Below are 25088 nucleotides of genomic sequence, written 5' to 3'. Positions count from 1 at the left end.
GAGGAGTCTATAGTCAAACGACAAAGTTTTCTGAAGACATTTTTGTCCATAAAAAGAGTGTAAATTATTGCTCGTGACTGAGCAAGTGTAAGGTATGTATAATGTGCCGTGCAAGCATGCGTGTTAAGCATACAGTGTAGGTGTTTGGTGCAGTGTACAATGTATGTACAATGTACATACACATTGTGTGTGTCAATTGTGAATGAGACGCGTTCTTCTGTTAATCGGGTACTCCGCTTAATCGGGTAAGAAATGCTCTGCCCGAGCCTACCCGATTATGCGGAGAGTACTGTACTAAGAGTATTTTTACTCCGTGAAAGCAGGGAGGTGAGTTGTCTCACCTCCCTGGTGAAATTAACCGCCCGGGAAGTTGTGCTTTGCGCTCCTTTAAAAGGGGATAACTAGTATCTGATCAGCGGGAATCAATGGGAATGCTGGGGGATGATTGTTCCAATCCTTGTGGATTCTAAGAGTACATTGTACATCTATTGTTGTGTGACATTTATTTACTTCAGAATGGTCTCATATGCAAGTAAAGTGCAGTTTAATGTTTCCAGGTTAACATGCCTGTACAGTGACATTGACGTTAACGTTAACGATCGTTAACAGCCCATTAACGATCGCCCTGACACTGTACAGGCATGCTAACCTGGAAACATTAAACTGCACATTACTTGAATCTGAGACCATTCTGAAGCAAATAATTTTCACACAACAACAGTTATACAATGAAAAGGATTGGAACAATCACCCCCAGCATTCCCACTGATCAGGTACTATAGCCATCCCCTAAATCTACATCTGGTCAGTCAGGCTCGTATGCGGCTTCTTTTTTTGTGTGTGTGTGCTTTTTTGTACATACCAAGGAGGCATCGCATACCTCCTTGTCTACATATTGGTGATCTGGCTTGGCTCGTGACCGTTGCAGAACAAATCCACAATCAGCGTGCGCAACCAAATAGAAATATACCCTCGGACCTGGACGCCACGTTTTCCTGCTGCCAGTGCGGTTGAAAAACTTGAGACTTGCTCGAGTGGGCGTGGTGGAGACACGGAAGTAGGAAAAAGAAAAAACACGAGAGGCATGTTTGTTGTAATTTCCTCTATGGAGACAAGTTTCTCGAACTTCAAACGAAAACTCCACCACGAGTTCGCCATGAGTTCGCCCTGAGTTCGCCCTATGCTCGCTGGGAAGAAAAGCATCACCCAGACATAAACGCACATAGAGAGGATTAACCAGGGGACCGTTTCATGAAACTTTTTGTCAGTGATTTACAATGACAACTATTCAAAGCTAATGAAATCCTTGCGTCTGATTGACTGATAGCAAATTCGTCGGTGAAAACCTCCGACGAACTCGTTGATGAAACGCCCCCCAGAAGAGCAATTTCTGATAGCTGTAGCATGTCATGGCTTGGTAATGTGTGGACTTGACAGTATTCATCACGGTTCCTGAAGATGCGCAGGCCCAGGCACTTCTTGAGCTAAAGTAGGCGTACATGTAGGGGAGAGAGGGGCTAATGAGGCCCCGGGGTAAAAGAGGCCCCTAAGTAGAATTTTGCTTACTACTCAAATGTGCCAAGGCCAAACCAGTGGCTGACCATGTGGTCTGAGAGGCAACTTCTCTGCCTTCACTTGCAACATCATGTTTGAGTCATACCCCTATGCACATGGCTGTGAGGAGCTGTTAACTACAGGCATCTCCAAACTGAAATTCGAAAAGTGGCTTGTCCACTTTGGATAGGTGACAACTGTACCTACACCCTACTGAATATTATATATTTTTTCTATGTATTTTATAAAGCTACTAGTGCCCATGCTAGCATGATATTTAATTCAATGAAATTTTATTTTTTTTTCTGACTGGGGGTGAATGACTGTAGTATTACCATCGGGGCAAAAGAGGCCCCCTGTACAAAAAGCTCCGATGACTGTTTTTGATGAATGTAGTTTTACCTATGCACCTAATTCATGTATATTATAATTGTACTAAGATGTTAATTTAGTTGTAATTGATGTAATTAATCACAAATTGAAACAAGTACTGTCATTTTTCTTGATTTCAAGGTGTGTTATCTTTCCCGGCAAAATTTGAACGCCTGCCTACAACCGAGCAACATCATGCTCAATTACAAACGTAAATCGGACAGGAAGAGAAAAGAAAGTGAAAAAGCAAAGAAGCAGAAGGAAAGAGAGACAGACCAAGAAGAAACAGAAGAAGGGTAGACAGGGGGGAAAGTGTTGCTGATGAACCAAAGGCACTTGTTCTCAGTGAAAGTGAAAATCAAAGCGATGATGATGAGGTTGAGAAATGTGAAGTTTGTGGAATTATAGATGACATTACTAACTCGGATCAGTTCACTGGCTGTGACTTAAAATTGTGTCCTAAGTGGTACTGTAAAACTGTTTCTTGCAGTGGGATTGATCTCTCATCAGTTATAGATATTTCTACAGTTGATTTTGTGTGTGTCCACTGCCAGGAAAACATGTAGGACAACACACTATACATGTACCTGTCCAGTGACCAGAAATTAGAACAAAAAATCTTGGGTGTCACGCACTATACGCAACAGTAATTAAACAATTAACCAATTAAACAGGGAAGTATTGGTAAGACATACATTGTTAATCATCAGTACTGACTGTTTTATGAATGCAGTAACATTAATTTCAGTTTTGCTCATTAATTTGCATGTAATATATTGAGAATGCAAATTAGGTTTGAAGAGGGCCTCTTTTACCCCATCCCACTGGGGCAAAAGAGGCCCCAAAACTTCGTCATTTAAAGCTAATTAATATGCAAATTAAAATAATTGGTTTTCTGATTGTAATTGGATAATATAGCTGTCACCTACATTATCAGTTGAATCATTACCATGTACCTGCTGCTTTTGATTGACAAGATATTTGATGAATTGTAAAAAAGGGGGCCTCATTAGCCCCTCTCTCCCCTATATATTATTATATGGTATACACAAGTATACCATATAAAATATAAATACACAAGAGTCAACCTTTGATAATTTGATTGCACCCTATTTTGGAAGAGTGACAGAAAACAGATCATCCCACCAACCCACCCACCCCCCCCCCAAAAAAAAAGAAGATAAGAATAAAGAGAGGAAAAAACCATCAATAAAACTGACATTCCACTGGATTGTTCAACAGTCTCTGACTTGAAGACTTGGATTTTTTTTCAAAGCAACGAATTTGTAAGCGTTTTGGGGATATAGCAGGGCTAAAGGGTAAGATCTTAGATTAGTTTAGGGGCTTGCAAGTTGTTTTTTAGTCTGATATCTTATGGCTACCAACTCCAGAAGGATACGCGTGACTGACGTGAGCCACCTTGCAGGCAAAACATACTATTATATTCTCTCTGAAATACTACACCTATAGGGCCTATGTGTGGTTATATAACAGCTAGAGTCGCCTGTTTTACGAAAATGTCCTTAACATGAGCGTGATTTACGTCACTTGAAAATGTTCACGTGATACGTGGATGTTCGTTCCAAGCCAGTCTCTGTTATGTGGATGATTTTTTTTTCTTTGCTGCCTTCCGGAAACCTAGTACAAATGTAAAATATACCAATGTAGCCAGATACTAGGTGTTACAAAAAAAAATGCCGCTTTCTATCCTTAATAGTTCAAAAACTAGTAGGCCTACAGTGTATATCAGATAACACTGACATTGATATGAGCAATAGCTGAATAATGTACAATTTTGTTGGAGGTAATGTTACAATGACAGCATAATTTAGTTTCATTAAATGAAACATTTATTTTTCAGTTAGGTTTCAGATTTTGCTCTATTTTCTACCCTCTGTACAAAACTTTAACTTTGCACGGAAGTCAATCGGTGTGTATGGGAGTGTGTAGTTGAGACCCAAATAATGGTCCTGAACAATGGCCAGAATTGGAATGTCCATTATTAATTCATGAGGACTTCTACTGAGATCGCAGCTAGTCTTTTTTCGTTCTGAAATGTGGTGTATGCAAGCACATGGAAACATGTGCTTAAAGTACTTTTTTCGTGTGCATGCATTTCACCCTTTGCCATGAATTCAGACTAGCAGTGCACAGGGCAATCCATCATGAACACGATGAATAATTAATTTAAAAAAAAAAATCATGCGCCTTGGAGCAGAGCTCTGAACAGGTGGTATCCATGTCCATTGTCCAGGGACATTGTATTACACACTCACATACTTATCATTTAGTTCCTGTGTAAAGTTCAGGTTTTGTACAGAGGGTTAAAATTTGACCAAAATCTGGAACCTAACTTTGAAATTGATCATGGATTTCATGAAACTGACAGGCTCCCTATAGGTTCTCATATTCAAATCACCTCCAACTAAATTGTACACTATTCAGCTATTACTAATATCAATGACAGTGTTAACTGATATATAGTTTTCGAACTATTAAGGATCAAAAGTGGGAAATGTTTTTTGTAACTCCTAGTATATTTATACTTGCAAGATTTAAAAGATTATACTTCATGCAAGTATGATTATCAAAAGCATTCATTTCGTGTGTCGTAAGTTGGTATTGTCAAAGCATTTATTTCTTGTACCGTTACACTCTGTGTGAAGATAGGTTCAACTTTACCCCCTTTCTGGTCTGAAAGGTGCAAAAAAGCTCTCGTGAAGGTACTGTGTCGGGCCTAGGGCAATTATCATCCCCATGGCAATTACCCGGACCCCTCAGCTGATCCCTAATCCTGAACCTAATCCTAACCCTAACCCAAACTCTAGCCCCTAAACCGAACCCTAACCCTAAACTTTACTTTACCCTTATCCCTAACTAGTATTTAGCCGGGGGATGATTGCCCTCGGGGGTAATTGCCCTGATACGACTGCGTCACACTTACTTGTGCAAAGTTGAACCCGTTTTTCTTCCACTGTAAGCCAGATAGCTGACGAGTAATAGTGTCTAGTAATTGTATTTTTGTATTTCATTTCAGATTTCCACGAAGACTTGCAAGAATCAGAAGATACGATGCCTGCCACAGAATTGAAATACAAATTCGGCTTGATCAACTCTGCTGGAAAGTACCTGACAGCCGAGAAATTTGGTGGAAAGGTAAATGCTTCCGGTTCATCACTAAAAGCCAAACAAGTTTGGACCCTCGAACAGGATGAAGGAACTTCTATCAGTTACTTGAGGGCGCCATCAGGTAACTATCTCTCGGCAGACAAGAATGGAAACGTGTTTTGTGATGTAGAGGATAAAAGCGACAGCGAGGACGTTCGTTTCAATCTCGATCGCCTTGACGACGGCAAGTGGGTTCTTATGAACGTCAAATACGAGCGGTATCTTGGATGCAATGGCGAGAACCTGGTGTGCACGGCCGGCAACAAAGAAGACCCATCGGTCAAGTGGACTGTCCAGTTAGCCATCCACCCACAGGTATGCATGAAGAATTTCCAGCACCAGCGCTACGCCCATCTCAAAACTAGCGAAGACGGCAGCGACAAGGTAGTCGTCGAGGAACTCGTCCCCTGGGGAGCCGACTCCACCCTCACTTTGGCCTACCTGGGACAGGGCAAGTATGCGTTGGAGGCCTTCAACGGCAAGTTCGTCCAGTCCAACGGAGAGCTTAGCGCAAGTGCAACCCCTGAAGCAGAGTTCACCCTCCTCTTTCAATCTGGTCATCTGGTACTCAGGGACAACGACGGCCATAACTTAGGAGTGGCCAGTGGATCCAAGGCGCTCAAATCGTCCAGCAAGATCGGAATTTCCAAGGAAAACTACTTTATCCTGGAAGACAGCGCGCCACAGGGGGCCTTCCAATACGGATCGAAGTTTGCTTCTCTCAAGCAAGGTAAGTCCACGCAGTTTACTTCTATAATCTTGCATTTAATACAGATACATGAACTACATACTTTCAGAAAAGGTATCTTGCGACCTAGGTCCTATACGCTATTAGAGTTTTAGCGATATGCAGTTAAAGGAGTATTCGAAAGCAGCGACAAATTCCTCTGAAGATAATAATTAGTTGACCTGTAGACTCAATTTTACTCATTGCCTATGGGGAGTTGGTTCATGCTTTGCACAAATTATGGCACTTTCAAAATGTGGAATGGCGTGGGTTAGTGACTCGTGTGGTGGTAAAATCAGGGAGGTGGGAAACCTCCCTGGTGAAATCGAAGTCTATGTTGACACTCTGTGGGTATGAAAATGATGTTACTCTCTACTAGTAGTATACAAACTGTACCACTGACAGTGGAATGCCTAAAATAGCGCCATTACTATCGAATGGCACGCCAAGAGCAACCTCCCGTAGAGTGACCTATATACCGGCGAAGTTCAGAGGTCGCATGAGGTCATCCAGTGGTTGGTTGTCTGGCAGTCGCTCGCGGCCTCTCACTCAAATTTCAGATGAGTGAACCGCGCCAGCCCAACACAGACACCCCTAGGCATATGATTGTAAACAGCTCTCAGGTCGTCAGGAGCAGGAGCAGGTCGTCGTGTGACCCTGATGGCTGGCGAGGGTCAGGTGTTAACCCGAAACACAGGGTGGCAACGTGAGGAGGAAGCATTTTTTTTTTTTTACAGAAGAATGATTATGAAATTTAGTAGAGCCTATAAAACATCTGCCAAAATAATACCGGAACTCTGCGGATCAGTTTCTGCGGTCGGTGCTTCCCATTTTGATTTGTTCGTCATGAAGAGAGTATAAATCCTTCTTCAGAGCTATTCAGCTGATATCAGGCTCAAAAAGATGGGTGATAGGAAAGTTCTCGGATTACAGTTTCATCATATATACCAGGCATATCCTGTGAGATATAACTATATGATAAAATCATATCAGCTGGCCAAGGAAGTGAAATTCAAGGACTCATGAAGATGAGGGTGAGGAGCATGAAAAGAAAATTTCATTCTGTCTATTCTTGGGGGCATTGTTATGGTTGTTAGAGAAATGAGAAATATTCCTCTTTGGGACATGGGGGCGGGGTAGTTCAGTTGTGACTGTGTAGAAAGATACATCGAAGTCGAAATGACTTTGGCCCGAATTCACGAAATTGGTACAATTGAAACCATGGTTTATACCATGGACAATTTGTATGGAGCGCCAAGCGTCGCATGGTCTATTTCGTTACGAAATCAGTCATTTCGTCGACGAAATAATCACTTCGTTAACGAAATAAACATTTCATCGACGAAATGACTAATTTCGTAACGAAATAGACCATGCGACACTTGGCGCTCCATACTAATTGTCCATGATTTTATTTTAAACCATGGTTTTAGTTGTATCACCTTCGTGAATTCGGGCCTACATGTATGAGTGTAATCAAGCCATTGTTCAATTTTTTAGCATCGTGGGGGAAACCCATCCCCAGGGGCATTGTCTGTCCTACACTTCTACATGAGAGAGAACACGCAAGTATCCCACTGTACATACACCTAAAGACACGCCCATTCTGACACGTGACTTACATCAGAAGCTGACTTGAATGTGCAGTACATGTATTTACACGTCTCTCTGATTCAAGAGAACACAATAGTGAGACGAGTTAGAAAACAAAACTTCAGACATCCCTTATTTGGAATGGAATACCACTCAGGCCCCAATACCAAGGAATTTCCACCCCATGCAAATTTCTTCTCTCAAGGACTGTCTGCCCCGGCATGATTGTATGATATCGTTTGTTCAAAAATCCTATTGGTTTAATCTTTTTATTTCTGTGCACATTAGGTAGGAAAGTGAAAAATGCTTGAACCTTGGAGTCCTGAAAATACTTAACATTTGACTGGTTTATTTGTTTAAAAATTGAAATGCAGTTTTCTTTGAATTATATCTTGTGTTCTTGGGGCAATAGTCCAAAATTCGCAAGTTTATTAAATCAGATGATATTAATGATTTATGTTACTTGTGCCTTATACTGTGCGGTCTATAAGAAAAAAAAAACTGCATTTAAAATGATATCACTATTCACACACATTTAATTTTTTTCATCTTGTCATTACGAACAATTTCCTTAAAAAATGAGTGGTAAAAGTTCATTTGGGACAGAGTGTCTCTTGGACACGAGGTACTATCTGCTCAGAAGATCCTCAGTTTCCATTTAGGATCGGTTGTTCATGCACGTGGAGCTTCTAGATATAGAGCGAAAGAACCTAGCCAAGGGCTGCCCCTGGGTCTGGGCGCACGAACAGGAACCAGCCCATTTCCCTTCCCAACCCGGCAGGATGCTTGCACCGAGATAGAAATCTTATCTATGTCTTTCTAGACGAATTAAAGGACGACTAGCAAAGTGGTAGAACGCGGATGGTAAAAGATTTCCTTCTGGTTGAATTGAGGCTTGCACTTGAAGCCGGTGGTATACAGTCATTTCTTAATCCTTCACGATAGGCCTTCATAGGCTAACTTTGTTCTTGCCAAGGTTCAGACACGGCTAATTCCTGTCCATATTTTGCAGAACACTAAGGTGCAGCACTGATGCAATTTGTAAAAATTATGTTCCTTCGTTTGCCAATACTCTATACCAATAGCATCACGGATAAGTTTGTAGTTTCATGTGCTCACTTCATCGAAGTTTTAGAGAAAGAAAGAAGCATCCCTCGCTTTTACAACATCATCGTTCCTGGTCTCCTCCACTTAAGGCATGATAAACAATCCAATACTGAATCAATCGCACGTAACCTCGATGTTACACAGAGCTTCAGGATGTCTGCTGCACTGTCAATAATGCTTGTGATACTCTGGATAACTGATTTACGCATACGACACATAGACCGTAGTACATGTATGTGAGGTTGGCATTCATGGAACAAGATTATTGCTTTGAAGTGGGTATCGATTGCCAGAGACTCAATGAATAACACAGTAATGATTGTGATCAAGTAAGACTTGCCGTGTACATCATTACTATAAAAACATGTAGACTAACTACTGTACACCGGGTCCCGGATTACATAGATTTGTAACACGGTTTCTTGAACGATACTCCTTAGTATTATCCAAGAGATATCAAATGGGAACCATTGCACTTGCAGGATACTAATTATAAATCGTTAAAGGTTCTAATCCTACACATTTCCGTTTGTTTTTGGCTGTTAACTATACCAGCATAACAAGAGAGTGCAAATCAAGTCCTAAAATTAACAGTCGGATGGGTGGATGCCTGAATATCAATGTACTCAGGATGAATGTATTGTGGTAAATATTACACGTGTTCTATCTGTGATCAAGACGACCAAACCCCCTCCTGTCCTTTTGAGTTCTCGGTCAACATGACACTGACCAGTCATGGACCGTCGACATCAGTGTTCCTTACAATTCAAACAAACTTTCTGTCTCGATTAGGCGTTGTAAATTCCATGGCGCATTATTCGCCTCGTATTTACCATGATGTTCTTGTGGAATGTCGTTCCAGCGTTCTTCTCACATGTACAAGATTCTTGTGCCATATTTGGCGCTTTCGCTCACGTGGTAAAGATACACCTGCAATAATACTCGAACTATTATAGCTGTCGGGGTGAGATCGTTGACGTTAGTTATGCGGGCTGTGCCCATTGTGTGTCTTGTTTGCTGTAGGCAATTATTCTGTGTTTATGAATGGTACAGGTGTGTCATGGCGTCACCATACAATATCGCTTGTCCTTGGCATGTAATTACTGTACTTTGTAAGAGAGGCTGGGAGTGGAGGTTCGGTACTGGTTATATGGAAACGGAGCACCGCATTAGCAAAAGAGGTGTGCAATGGCGAACACCTATCTACACTATGATTTTTTTTTTCTTTTTCAACACTACAGTATACGCTGACCCTTTAATAGTCATCACGCCAGGGGTAGTAATGAGCTTATAACTCATATTAGTATACGGCTGTAAATGAAAGGTTTATTTCATCACGTCATCAGATGGCATGGCGTGTTAGTGTTGAGACCAATTTAGATCTGTATATAGCGGGTTGTCCATGCCATATTTACATTGTATCATAATATTACAGAGGAGAGTGCCGAAGTTTTTACAAATACATTGTGTAGTTTTAACGTGTCGACTCTAACCATCCTGTAATACTGAACTGAAACGTACCTGCCTGGCTCATTCTGTTTTCATTATTTAACAATTATAGAATTGATGCTTCGTGTCTGTTACAAATAAGCAGCGATCAGGCTGCGTTCACATAGAAGTATACTATTCGGGTATTCGGGCTCGTTTTTCGAGGGCACGCGAATAGCTTGAATCGAACGATAGGATTTCTTTACACCGGTTCACATAAGAGGGCACTATTCGAAAGTACGAATAGCTGCGAAAAGTATAGCAAAGTGGGAATCGAGCTTGTTCGATTTTCTTGCAGCGTATACCGTCTCTCGTTTATGAAATAATGGCACTTTTGGTCTGGATTTGCCCTTTAGCAAAAATAAGCATGTAGACTGACATTCTAATGCAGTTTAGAAATTGTTTTTAATAAGATTTGCTGCGATGTAGGAGGAAGAAATCCTCTCTACATGGGATGGTGAGTTGACGGTGCGGGTGATGGTGTAGTCGGTGCTCGAATAGCGAATACCGAATAGCGAATACCGAATACCGAATACCGAATACTAATTCTATGTGAACGCAGCCTAAAGGGCATACAGATTTACAGCAATCGTTCCCTAGATTTTGTACCATGTAGTGTGACCATAGACCTTGCATATCCATGTGAACTTGTAGTCCAGCCGTTCGCTATGATATTAATAGACAGGTTGACTAAGTAGGCCTACATTTCAAATGTATTAATGTTTCTTCCGTCCTGACGTAGTAATTAAACTGTTAACCTGTACCTCAAAAATGTTTTTTAATACTTGGAATCCAGTATGCATTTATACGAGTTCTTGCTACTCTTGCTACATCGAGCAAACATTTGGCAAACTTTCAGGTTGTCGAGAAGTACCTATGTGTATATAGGCTACCTATATAGTTCAGAAAGGCATGCGTAGATTTGGAATATTTGTAAACTCATCTATGGAGGAGAAGTTATGTGTCCGATGCTGAAAAAAAAAAAATGAGTTGAAATGACAAGTTGCCATGACAACGATTTAATGTGTAGGCCTACTTTGTTGGGGCTTCTTTTATAACCAAAATGATGACTGATAAAATTTGTGAAATCGTTGATTGGTGGCTGGTGGCATTGCACAGACAGTCAATGGAACACGTGATTTCATTATTGTTCCCGGAATCCCCACGGCATAGAGCCTTTTGTCTCGCGATGAGAGCGGATGCGACGTCGAAGAGTGACGAGCAGCGGCTCCAGCCCGGGCCGAGAAGACGAAGATTATAGTCTAGTGACTCAAAGTCATGACTCAGTAACGACTTCACCAGGCCACCTCCCTGCTCCCATGGGTTGCGTAGGTGCATCCCCAGAGAGGGTTGCTAATACACTTATACCTACACACACACACACACACACACTCTCTCTCTCTCTCTCTCTCTCTCTCTCTCTCTCTCTCTTCCCCCCCCCCCCCCTCCTCCTTGGGCGCCATACATGGTGAATAACCTAGCTAAAGAAACACAATAGACCATGGTACTACCAGTATACCTCCTTGAATAGACGATCGAGAAACCGGCTATATCACGGCTTACTTGTCTCTGCTTGTGATATATAAAAAGTAAACCGATACTGATAGCGTAATCGTCAAATTGCATGGGCACGGAGGGCATTTGGGCATTTTATTAAGTCAATTAATCAAAAATTCAGGAATATCGCAGCTGTGAAACTATTCTGCGAAAAGGCAATCAGCTTTGCGGGCAAACTGCGTCCAGAAACAGAACGGCACGGCGTCTCGTAAATAAGGGTCACCCATGATCCTTGCGGACTTTTGGAGCTGCCTCGTTTCCTTTCAATTAAGATTCAACCAAAGGTGATATCTTCTTGATTCTAAATAATAAATAAATGTCACGGTACCATACTGAAGAAAGCACTGAATTCTGTTTTTAGTTGATCGATAGACAGTTTTAATCATTGAAGTGAAATGTGACACCCTTCTCACTCAGAATCCTGTGCGTTCTTACTTACGCTACCTTGGAGTTGCTTGAAGCTCTAAGCATACACAAATTCTGAGAATTACTTTAAATACGCAGATTAAGAAGTCTGTGAACAAAATAGTACCATTCGTAGTAGTGTAGCTCCATGTATCGGCCAAAGTACTGAACCGCAAAACCCAAGCGGAAACACCGTAATCTCATCATATACCCCCAGACTGTCCCAGGTGGCTCGTATACACCTCGTCTTATCATCCTTGGTCCCATTTCCTTCCGTAGATGCAACTTCCTCGTTTCTGGTTTTTTTCTCAGTCTTTAGACCAAATTACAGCGCGTTTCTCTTGGTGTATAATTATATTCATATACTTTACAGTCGTCAATAACCTGCCCAGAACGGAAATCCTAATCTCATGACCCAAGTAATAGATCAATCAGGAGTTTCAAAGGAAACAAACAAGGAGGGGCGGAGTTAGGTCTGAGACGAACATGGGAGTGCGTACCAGGAATATGTAGCCTGAAACATTGTTCCCCTTTAATATACCCTTACACTCTGCAAAGAGCAGGGTGTTTCTGGCTTGTCATCCCAAATGCATAATGTATGACTTTGTATACATAATATTTATGCTCGTCTGTTAAAAACAAACAAACAAAACCGAAACTATATACAGACAGACGATTATGCGTTTAACGGGTTGATGAGTTAATTAGTCACCAGTTGATATGGCATATACTACAGCGTGGTTTTATAGTCCGAGAGGCCAGTGTCGCTTCTCTGTCGAACCAGTCGAACCATGGTTGAACAGAGCCGACATTGAACTTTGAAGGAGGTGCCCCCTTACAATTTGCAGATGAAATAAAAACCCAGCATTAGTGCTTTAAAATGGTTCCAAAATGTGAGTTAGGGATTAAAACAACCACTGTAAAAATTTGAATCCGTATTATCGATTTTAAGTATTGCTAAATACACGAAATGTGAACAATAGTTATAGTAAAATTGTTTCCAGACTAAACTGTCTACAGTTAAAGTTATGGTTTATGAAGAAAAATGCTGATATCTCCATATATTTTATTCTTTACTGCGAAAATTTTATATGGTAGGATGTTTTGTGATACAACAGACCTACACATATGCATTAAATGTGATATCTTGAATTTTTTTTTTAAATCACTGCTCCCAAAGGTAAACTGGACCTTTAATATTTTATTGACGTGCAAAGAGCGGCCTCCGAGAAAGTCTAGCAATCAATGTCACGCGGAAGATTTGGGTTATGTAATCGTTCTCGACTGGCTAGACTAAACATGACGGCGTCCCTGATCCCCTTCTCAGCTATCACAGGGTATAGTAGTATACAGTCATGCAGTCCACAGGTGGTCTTGTACAGTGTATAAGCTTCGCATGATGACGTCATCTGGTAGCGGTCCACGCCAATTTCAATTTTTAACAGGTTCGCCTCACAGTTCATAAGACTAGTGAAGGCGAGAAAGCTTTGGTTTAGACGTATTTGAAGAGTGACCGTGACCGTGGGTTTAAATTGAAGGCCCACGACTGATGGTAGCCGTACAACTATAACACAATGATGCCCATTTTAAAGTAAGAAATGCCGGTCACGACAACTTTACCAACGAAACAAAATGTGGAAGAGGAAGGGAGAGGTCAAATTCATTTATTTTCACTGGTTTCCAATATCCAGTCTACAGTACATTACTTGTTCCTTTCGTTGTTCAGTGATTTTTAACTTCCAACAACCTGACGGCGTTGTAAAGTTTCAGCCGCCGTGACCGCAAGCTTTGTGCCCGGCTTGTTCTCCACGAAATCCCGGATTGTGACTCAGCCCGTGTAATAAGTCATTGACCTGTCGTGACAAAAAGATTTCTCTCCGTTTATGGGAGGACTGTTCCAAAAGTAAAATTTGTGGCACTGCACTAAACACAAAATCTCCTAAGTATTGCAGTAAAACGAATTCTTTTTGGTTTGTTAAATGATATCAACTACATAGTACATGTCGTTATCAACTATTGCCTCAAATACATTCTCCTCCAATCATTCAACATTTCAGGTGCTTAAAAACAAAACGCTAAACGAATAATAAACGCACACAATATAGCCTACATGTTAAGAGCTCCATGGTTCGACATGATCAGTATTACACTTGTAAAATTTTGCTTAGCCCCGGACCAACGGTGGGGCTAAGGGGGGGCCTTAGCCCCACCGTTGGTACGGGACTATCCTTAGCCCACTTTCTGTTTACACTCGTTTTTGCCAAAGTGGGCTAGCCCCACCGATAGTACGGTACTATCTGGCCCTGCAAAATAGCAGGGGTTAGCACCGCAATTGCGGTGCTAGCACCGCAATTGCGGTGCCAAGCAAGTGAGTGTAAACAGAACGAAAAAATAATCCTGGGCTAAGCGACGGAGACGAAGTCCGACCCTCACTGACCAATCAGAAACGAGGTCATCAAGTGCTGCCGGTGCGTGCGTGTACGTGTACAGTACACTGCGTAATTATGAATATTCATGTGGTTTGGAAAGTCCTGGGCTAAGAAATACGAGTGTAAAAAGGTCAGTTTTCTCCTTAGCCCCGGACAAGAGATAGTACGGGACTAATTGGCGAGTGTAAAAAGCTGAAAAAATTGGTACGGGACTAACGATAGTCCTGGGTCAGAGAAAGTCCGGGGTTAAGAAACACAAGTGTAAAAAGCCCTTTATACTACTCATACATTTCACTGATTGGTGTGAGAGGGAAGGGAGGACCATGCTCCACGCGTCTTATGTTTGCAGTGGCAGATAGTTGACTCGTCAAACACCTACGTGTTTAATACTCGCACCTACAGCTGGTGTTAACGATTCCATTCACCACGAATACGAATGACTCGTTAACCTGGCTCGTTGATATTGCAAATTACCTTGGTACGGGGACATCCCAGGTTAGTCTGAAAGGAGAAGATGTCTTTGGTTAGTCCATGGAATTTCCAAGGGTGCATGACATCCTTTGTAATGCCACGATAGAGAAGATGGAATGAACATATTCGCCCCCCCCCCCCCCCCCATTTGCCACGACAGCTCTTAATTTTGGATTTCGGACGCTACTGATGTTATCACCAAAGAGGTAGGACCTATGTAGTACAATGGACCTACAACATGTACAACATGGTTGTTGTAGGTCCATGCAGGGAGGTTGGATTCTGGGAAGAGTCTCTTCCCACCTCCCTGGTGCATGGTAGTACTGCAGGCCTAATAGGGGTGCGCCCCCCTGCAGGAAGTCATCACACCCCTTGCTCCCAAAGCAAGTGTACTTCCTGAATGCTCCGAAGCCAGAAGGGGAACTGTTGCAATTATCCGACTTGTTATTTTCAAATGTCCTCTTGGTGACAAGTAAGGCGTTGACGCTTTGTATTCACTTGGAACGCGGAATTCGCGAACAATACATAACTACGGTGTGATAAAATCACGACTTCTGCTTGTGTCAAAGAAAGACAGCATTTTTTTTTGTAGGCCTATATGGTGCTCCCCACAAAGCAAACAGCATGTTTGAGGGTCTGACGTGTTCTGCAATGCCAGACAATCCAAATATTGGGTTGAGGGGGCCATGAATGAAAGGCCCTGTCTGTCTTTTGTTGTCTCGCGGTATGGATTCCCTTCTCCAGCCCACCCCGCATCCCGCTCCCAAGCTGGACGACCAATTTTCGGAGAAAGAGCGCAGCTGACTCCAGGAATAAATATGCAGATGCCCACCGAATGTCATACAGCAGCGACGTCTCTATAAATATGCCGGGTGGAGATTGTCCATTTTAGCCTTTACCATTCGAAATGTTTCTGTCGTAATGACGACTTGTGAGGAGAAAGGCTGTTGCTGCCATTTTTTATATCCGAACATGATTATGTGTGTGTTTGTGTGAGTGTGCGCGTGCAAACAGAGACAATGATTACTATCCCCTTTATTGGCATATATGACCCTGATATGGTGACGGCTAATGTCGATTTTCTATGACTACACTCTTCTCTGATGTGAAGCTGAAAAAATTTACAGCTTTTCTAGCATGTATCATGTCCTGTCTTGAAGAAACTTCTCCTGAAAGTTTTTTTTTTTTTTTTTAAGTAGGCTAGTTATGACTTGTATTGAAGAAAGTTCAAGAGTTAGGTAGAAATGTACTCAAATTTACTTCTTGAGCTCGTCCATGCGATTCTGCGTGTAATCCGCTGATATCTGAATGTGGTTGTTTTTCTGTCATTTCCAGACGAATACACACCCAAGTAGCCTATTTACTTTTTACCAAGGAGGTATCTGGGACCTCTTTACTTTTACTGCATCTATTGAGTGTCACCGCTGAGCCGTGAGGAATCCGTGTGGTTTTGCAAACACTGCGAGGGGTTTTCCAAGATTTGGTTAGTGCAAGGAATTAGGCCCTGCATGTATTGTTCGGCTATACGCAGCTTGATTACTAGTAGCAGGGAGGTGCACCTCTATGCTAGTAGGTATCCCCTCTGCATATTGATGACATGGAATCCAATGACCCCTATATTATAAGCATTAAATTTACTCCTTGGTGTGATAGTAAAGTACTGGACCAGAAATTCTTGTTGCAGGATGATAAAGCCCTGTAGTTCTGTAAGCCGATGCGCATTTATATTGCAATGGGGAAAAACCACCATAGGATCAAGGTGGTACCAGGGAGGTGGTATCCCACCTGCCTGGTGGTACTGGTAGTATGGGGAAGGTGAGACGATCAAAGTAGGGCTGCCAAAAGCCGAGCCCTTCATTTCTTGCACTGGTGGCTTTTCCATGCAGCCCTGATAATACAAAGGAGGTACATGTACTACTATATAGGCGAGCTCGCCTAGTACCAACTCGCCTACTAGTACCTTCTGATGTTGTAGTCTGCACCGCGTCATGACCCATGTTCGCTTTCCCCATATCAATGCAATTACAAGAGGGTCGGTCACCACACTTCCGCCATTGCTTACCGATCATTTTTTCCTTTCTCCGAATTCCGCTTTTGGCAGTGATTATCGTTAGTACGTTAGCCAATGCAATTTGCCGCTTTCAGATCAATTCGTGGGGTCAATCGTACCTTGAGTACAATGGGTACAAATGAACAATCCTACCCTGATAAAATACGCATAAAGCACAATGGACAGGGACTGCATAGCCTTCCATGAAAGCAGTTTGAATTTCTTACGTCAGCTTTTATCGATATCTCTATGGGCCTCGTGGCTCTAACAAAACGTTTTCTTGATAAAACATGCAAAGAGGCTTTCCTAAGGCTTGCCCGACAATGCAACAACTAATGTATGTTGGCCATACATGCGAACTGAACTCTGCTGGAGTGGGTCAGATTCATTTGGCAAACAACTTGAGGACTTGGAAAAATGCCGAAAGCAAGCAAAAATAAACAGCTAATCAGAGCAAAAACCAAACAACTACAACAAACCCCCCCCCCACACACACACACACACAACTAATAAACAAGCTAACAAACAAACAAGAAACGCCAAGGTATGTCGAATTCTTCAAAAAGTTTCTTATTACACCCTGTGATTTCGAAAAGTGTTGTTCCACCTTTGCCAAAATATTCAACTTCCTTTTTTTTCTCTTGTGCCAGGGACGTCGATTATACGTGAGTTCCCCGGGCAATCCTTTGCTTGAAGAGGGTGCGTCGTATCATACACTTCCTTTTTCATGATAAAATGGCACGTGATCATGCGCTTAAACGATAAACATGACTGTTTCATGTGTTCCGTGATTTAATTCCACTCTTAGGGGATAGCTGATTATGTTTTGTCAGGATCAGCTCCCTGGGTTTGTCAACCAATCACCCGTGCCCTATTTTGTGGGGATTTTCCCCACGGTATTGTTTTATCTCAGAAGTCGGATATATTGCAAATATACATGTCTTGTCTTATCTCCCTATTATAGTTATGCAGTAACTGTGCTGGTTTTCACGTATGAAGAGAGCTAAGAGCAGTGTTCTCATTGCAGTGGCTAATTTGTGTATGTAAATTTTCTAGTTAATATGACCTTTTTTCAAAAACACGTGATATGAAAGAAATCTTTGATTTTAGACACTGCGATATAATATAACATATTTCACCGCTCTGTTTCGTTCACGTTAATCATTTTGATTAAGTAAACAGAGATATGAAGAGGAGTTTCTCCTTCCAACAGTACAAACTTTGTATTTATGAAGAAGGGGTGCTTGGAGGAGAGCCGGAGAATGAAACTTTTAACAACTTTATCTGTGGTCTGCATGTTTATTTTATACAGGGTTTTGTGGCTGTCATACAATTCACAGAAGCAAACTTTACTCGGGACCTGGGATGTAATGATGAGATAAAAAATGTAATAATAATTATCTGCCAGCTACCGCGTGCAAAGGTCCACGGTGCAACCGAAGTTTCGATCAAAGAGTGTTATCGACAGATCGTACTCGAGTGCAATTAGCTTTATTTCATCATGACAGGCGATCGGGAAAGTCAACATAGGAGCACTGTAAATATGAAGTTTGTGCTGAGTGAAACCAAACCCAGATTGAGTTATGGGCATGGGGATGGGGAACAACTTTCTTATTTAGAACCAAAAGAAGCTTCCACGATGTTTCGCAAATACCGCCTACAATACTGTACGATCTTAAATTCTTACGCCAAGACAATTGCCTGGAGAAAGAAATGTAAACAGAATACAAACAAGAAGGAAATATGATAAAAGAAGAAATAAGAAATCAAAGACATTTAAAGAAATGAATTAGTGACAACTCGAATTCATTCGAAAATCAAATGTCGCGATGAATGATAAAAGGTGAAGATTGTATCACAGTCATGATTATTGCACACATTATACGACCATGATTACGATGACTTCCCCGAGGCATGTCAATTAATGTTATATTGCATATACAGTAAAAGTGACGAGCTGAGTATGTTTGATGAAAGTTTTATAATTGTGAAGAAAATGATGCCATGAATTAAAGTACTTCAGGCTGAGTTCATTTGTCAAGACTGATTTTATGAAGGTGACATTTGGATTGGCATCATTTGGGTTCAAACTGCATGTTTCTATTTGAACTTGGACCCTGTGATGACTTTACTGCCTCGTCCAGATAACGTAAATACACATTGTTAATTGCCCTCTTGTTGAAGGTGCACGATAAGAATGACACACGCCTGTGACAAAGAGTATAATATACCGGTCGCGTATGCATGATAGATTCAATCCATATGCCCACCTCCCTGGTTGGATTGCTGAATTTGCTGTTGCTGTTCCGTCTCTTCTACTTCGTTTTTTGTGTGTGTTAAGATAAGTTAATGGATTATAAATAATGTATTAAGTCGTATAGGTCCTCACGGAGAGAGCCCAAATGCACCGAAGCTCACCGATACATTCGAAGTGACATGATCGAGTTAAGAAGCTTTCCCCCTACTTTGGGTGGTGATAAGCTGACAGATTTCATCTATCCAGAGATTTGCAAGCAAATCAGTGTACATTTTGAAAGTGCTGTGACTGAAAGACGCTCAACTGGTATGATTCTGGAGGTGGGGGGGGGGGGGTCAAGTCTTGTTACCATGGTTATGAGTTGAGGACGGAGTGGCAAAGTGGCCAAGAGCGTCATCAAGACGAGAATTCATAACCAGTTGTATTCATTTGATAGTCAATGGTTGCTAGTATTAAACAAGAAAAAAAAACTGTGTTACGCGCGTTTTTATGTTATACCTTCATAGCATTATTCGCGCCATTAACGCTTCGAACCAGTGACGTGTACTCCGCACACCACGAGACGAGTGGAAGAAGTGAAGCAACAATGATGGGCACTCGGGGATGTGTAAGTCAACCTATGGCCCGCGCTCCAGAGTGTTGACACCGGAGAGATGCTTCCAATAACGCGCTGAAAGCTGTTATACCTCCGCCAATATCAAAAGCAAGGCCTTAGAGTTATTGTAGGTGACATTGAGAGATCGAGTTATTTGAGGATAGAGTATAGATCGATCGTTGCGAACATTGTTAGCATGGAGTAAAATTGGAAAGCTTTCGTATTGGAACGAGAAACAACCTTTACACACATTATACACACCTACACACACACGCCCTCTTCTACGCAAGCTGCATATTGATATTAAATGTCAAACAATAATATATAACGCAATACCTGTGCCGTATGCGGAAGGTGCTGTATCTTTATTATCGAAGCCAATATCGCGCGCTGCTGTTTGAAGGCGACAGATATTGCCGATTTCCTTCCCACTTTCTTTGCTCACGTGTCGAGAGAAGTTTGGCTGCTTCCTTAGTTCCTCCAAACTAGTACCTCCTTGGTGTATATCCCTCCTTGGTTTGGCAGTCTGACACCGACGCCAAGACTGTTTCTGCCTTTGTCTCGCCATCAAGACACTGATGGTAGTAGCTAGAGGTAGGACATCAGCGCCCGGAGCCACTCCCTTGAATCCCCCCCCCCCCCTCTTTATTTTTTTTAATGCTCCTCTTTCAAATTGCAGCGCAATCCTCAAAATACCACGCGTCTTTTGTGTTGGACCAGGGAGGTTCCCAACTCCCTGTTTGGACTCCCGAAAGGGGTTATCTCAAGCAGAAATAGTCCCTTGATTATGACATGCTCGTATGTGTGTATCTTATATGTCGGACGGTAGGACCTACATCATGCAGCCCTAAGTCTAGTGATCTTTACAAATTCATTTTGACTGTATTTGTGATCATAAAGTAACATTTTCCTAAAGAAAATTAGTTCTCTAGAACAGAGTAGTTTTTACCATGCACCGCCATTCAGAGTCCCTTTTGACTCAAGAGATATTGAGAATGGAATCGAAATTGCAATTAACACTGGAATAATAATTCTGTATGCATGTTTTTGTTAGGCTACTTTAAACACTGACTTGTGTGTGCAGTTGAAATAACTGACCTTCACGGAGTCAATCTGCAAACTGGTATTACGAACGAAATGAGAGTTATTCATTGGTATACAAACAATCTCGCCGACGTGCTGTCCAACGAACACAACTGTGATACATGACAATATTACATGCCCCTTGCCATCAACTCAAACATTCATCATGCCTCTAACTTTCTTCGTCTTCTTCTTCTTCTTCTTCTTCTTCTCCTCCTTCTTCTTCTTCTTCTTCTTCGTCTTCTTCTTCTTCTTCTTCTTCTTCTTCTTCTTCTTCTTCTTCTTCTTCTTCGTCTTCTTCTTTGTCTTCTTCTATTTCCCGCTATTATTATAGACTTGCGGTCTGGAGGTAGAGACTAAGATTTGCAATAACGTATAAATAGCATGTTCACATACATAAATGTGTGCAGTATGGGATATCCTTCGAACATGAATTCACTGTGTCTGGATTTATTGTGTGACGACCTGTTTTTCACAGCACACATCCCTCACATAATACACTGCTGCAATATCCAGACACGAAATAATGTGTGTGGATATGGTTGCGTGCATTTCTCGTAGCACAATATTGCATTCTTCTAACAGAAGGGTTTTTTTTTCAAATCTTCTGGGGGCATGCCACAATAAACATGATCTCTAATAGAATATGTACATGCATGTGTATCTGTGTGTGTGTGTGTGTGTGTGCGTTTAGTTAGTGAAATGATCACAACATGTTAAGCTGCCTTTCAGTGGCACGCGATAGTAGGCGTTTTCACTTCAGCCCGATGTTTCGAAATATCGCGCTATTCTGCTGACTATTTTCTGCGAAAAATATCTCGAGCTTGGATTTTTATCGGGCTGATGTGAAAACGCCTAACGTGTGCTTTGCACCGGTGGTTCGTCAAAAGGTCAACTAGGTATACATGCCGAACAATTACGACATGAAAATTTGGTTTACATTACGGTCATTAAGTAGCTACTTCTCTCACCTTCGCAGGCGCAAATAGAATTATAGACATAGCATGTTTGTATACACACACACCATACATGGTAAATTTATCTGTTCAAATTTGCATGCGCCAATATTCGGAGAACCAGAAATGAATGCTATACCGTAGGTGCCCATACGTGTACTAAATATGCACATCGCGTTTCGTGGCATCTCTTAAAAGTTCGTACATTTAGAATAACACACTGCAAATTGAAGTAACTATAATATTATAATGGAACTATAATTCACACAGTGTTTTCATCTTGTGTTGTAGTGTTAAAGCAGGGGATTGAGAAAGTGAGTGAGCACGGTGGAGTGAAAAATACGAGCTCTCCGACTGCCACGTGGGGGAACCATTTGCGAAGACTGCGCCTCGCAATATGTTGCCGTTGTGTTTGGATACGTAATGATTCGAGAGCGGGGTGGTTTCTCGCTTATTTCTTCTATTCATGTCTGGTCTCATGCGATTATCGTATACGGCAGTCGCTGAATGGCTGAGCGCAACGGACGAAACAGCTGCGATATCCCTCAAATTACTTAATCGTTTTTCATTCTTTCCGATGAATATCCCCCCCCCCCCTCCCAAATGGAAATGTGCAATCCGTGCCACGCTTCTGCTCGCAGGGTCAATTGCTGTCGGCTTTTCCAGACGATTCACATTTTAGTTCATGTGTTCGTGCACATTGACACGAAGAAAGAGAGAAAGAACGACGTGTTACGTGCCAGGAAGTAGGTGAAGCGTTGGAAGAAAACGAGGGACGTCGTCGTGCTATAGGCGTTGTTGATGTTCAGTTAGTTTTGAACTTGGTTTAAGCAAGGAGGTATGATACGACGTTCAATGTAAAATATTCGTGTCAGTATATCGAGCATATACTTTTATAGAAAGTTGTGTTGATGATAGAGGAAATGATATCGAAAATTTTTGTTATGAAAACGAAAAATGTTTGTGACAGGAGAGAGACTAAAAGAACGTCGTGTCTTCAAATATGCAACTATCCTCCCAGCAAAGAGACCTTCAGGTCACCTCTTTTTATCCCCATCACGATCTCTCGGCTCTCGGTACATACAACCGTTGTAGCTGTGTTGTCGCGCAGGCAAGCGAATCTGAAGTGGAAGCATTGTATTCTGAGCAGGAAGGCATCATTATGTAGAAAAATTACATACAGAAAAGTATTGTGCTCTTCAAGGATCTTGTCAGTGCTCCATGGCCCTTTTCCTAATATTTCTGTTTTGCTTCTTCCTTACAAGGAGGGTTATTTCTTTGTTTGGCTTCTGTTATAGAGAGAACAAAGGAAAAGATCATTCAACAAGACAAAATAAACTATATATAGGCCTATATGCTTTAATTTCAAGGAAACCCTTGTGCAGTGTTATGAGCGAGTAGGCCCTATATAAATTCCAAGGGGTACTTCCTAAAACTTATTCTGACTGAATAATTCTTGCATTCACAAACTACGTCTCCTATAAGCTTGTCGTTTAGTCGTATAAAACAGTTTAGCGCGCTGTGACTTATTTCATAACATGAAACTGAAAGCTTGTACGTTATCACAGCATGATCAGATGGTACGGCGTCATTAAGATTATGAATATATCATTTACCTGGTAACTCCTCATATCATAAATTCTTTAATGAATGAAAACTTCTCTGAAATTCTCTGAAATTTGCAGCATGGGTGACAGATCCATGCAGATGGGGCTTCCAAGCTTCTTCTCCCTGATGATACACTCTTGACTGTACATGTATTGTTCCAAGGAGGTTCAATGCGAGCTCACCTAGTACCTCCTTCACTGTTTTTTACTCAAGTGCAGTTAAAATTTTCATCTCATACAGTTGTTACATTGTAATCAAGGACTCTCACTTTTATAGAGGGCTGTTTAAGTTACTTTCATCGCAATAGTTATACCATGGGTTATACATGACTATTGTGCTACATGTTATGAAGACGGGGGATGAACGACCGAACGTATCCCCCCCCCCCCTTCCTCTCCACTGAGAAACCACGGCAGGGTGACTCAGGACGATTGTGTTTCGATGAGTGATCGATGTGGCACAAGCGGTGCCGATAGGAAGGCTGTTGGCGTTAATCGGCGATCGTTCGCTCTCCTTGAGGGGTGAAAGGCTGTTTCCTCTGTTCATCTGGGATGGTAATGTGGTTTAGCACCTTTCACGATCGAAATGAATGAAGAGAATCGCCGGGTTATTCGGATGACGTTTCTCTTGGACTTAACTGCTCGAAGAAACCACTAAGTGTCTAACTAAAAGTCTACGAGTACACCACAATGTTCCTTATAAGGAAATGATTGCGGCCTGCAGAATTGTATGTCGATGTAGTCTAGCTGGCACACAGATATTTTGTTCCTTATCAAAGAGAAGTTTGCAGGGAAACCTATTCAAGTTTGACCGAGTTTAGAGAAAAGTAGTCTCTTTCGCAGATTGTTATATTCAGCGGTCCACATAATAGTGGTTGGTGATTGGCCATAATACAATGACGTGACGAATGGATGGAAAACGTTAGGCCTATAGCCCTATTGCAAGCAGCGACGTCATGTCAGGTAATATAAATCCAGATTTTTTACTGACCCCCGACTGGTCGAGAATGTTTTGGCTGATACGCAGTTATGTTACATGTAGACTATGTAATATCACAAATATTGTCCGGGCTGTCGTTGTAATATAACGCTTGGCAGTCTCTCGTGGGAGTTATATTTCCTCTCGAGACAATATCTTGGGGAAAACACATAATTTTCGCGAAGATGTCAAGTGTTGTATATTACATTTCTATAAGGGCAACACCTGTAATGTGTAACAGTGTTATTAGTGCGCCAACAGCCAAATGGCCATAGACAATAGGACAATAGGTACTTGACCGAACTCTTGATACCCATGGACGAAAACAAGAAGCTCAAAGAAACTCCCCAGCTCCGACAACATAAGAATACACGTCAATGTTGTCTAATTCAATCTTGTTAGAACACCTACTGGAAGCCGGAAATCGTATAGCGTGTGTTTATCCTGATAACCAGTCGTTAGAAGAAATTTGTGGGATTGTTATGGGAAATAGTATAGTATTGGTGGAGATAAGAATTGGGATTTTAACTTTTTTGCGAGATACCAAGAAACCACTTAGGAAATAGTACATAGCATACAATTGTCAGAGGAATTCAAAGTTTATTTGATGAAAATCGGTTTTGGAATGGCTGAAACATCCAAAAGCAAAGCAATCGTAATAAAAGGTGGGTCCCACCTTTTATTAGAATT

At 41.6% G+C, this 25088-nt stretch overlaps 1 protein-coding gene across 1 annotated transcript in view; it reads left to right on the top strand.

The window, feature by feature from the left end:
- The window catches only part of LOC139710140 (fascin-like), a 53432-nt gene that overhangs the window by 5785 nt on the left and 22559 nt on the right, over positions 1 to 25088 (top strand). Inside the window, exon 2 of the mRNA XM_071622073.1 lies at positions 4964 to 5824. Coding sequence (XP_071478174.1) covers positions 4999 to 5824 — 826 coding nt within the window. The 5' untranslated portion in view covers positions 4964 to 4998. The remainder of the gene's footprint in view (positions 1 to 4963; positions 5825 to 25088) is intronic.

Source organism: Diadema antillarum, unplaced genomic scaffold (genome assembly GCF_040938485.1).
Source record: "Diadema antillarum isolate AM-2024a unplaced genomic scaffold, OU_Dant_1.0 seq00001504_RagTag, whole genome shotgun sequence".
NCBI lineage: Eukaryota > Metazoa > Echinodermata > Echinoidea > Diadematoida > Diadematidae > Diadema > Diadema antillarum.
Note: the sequence above shows the minus strand (reverse complement) of the source record. Positions and strands in the feature narration are given on the sequence as shown.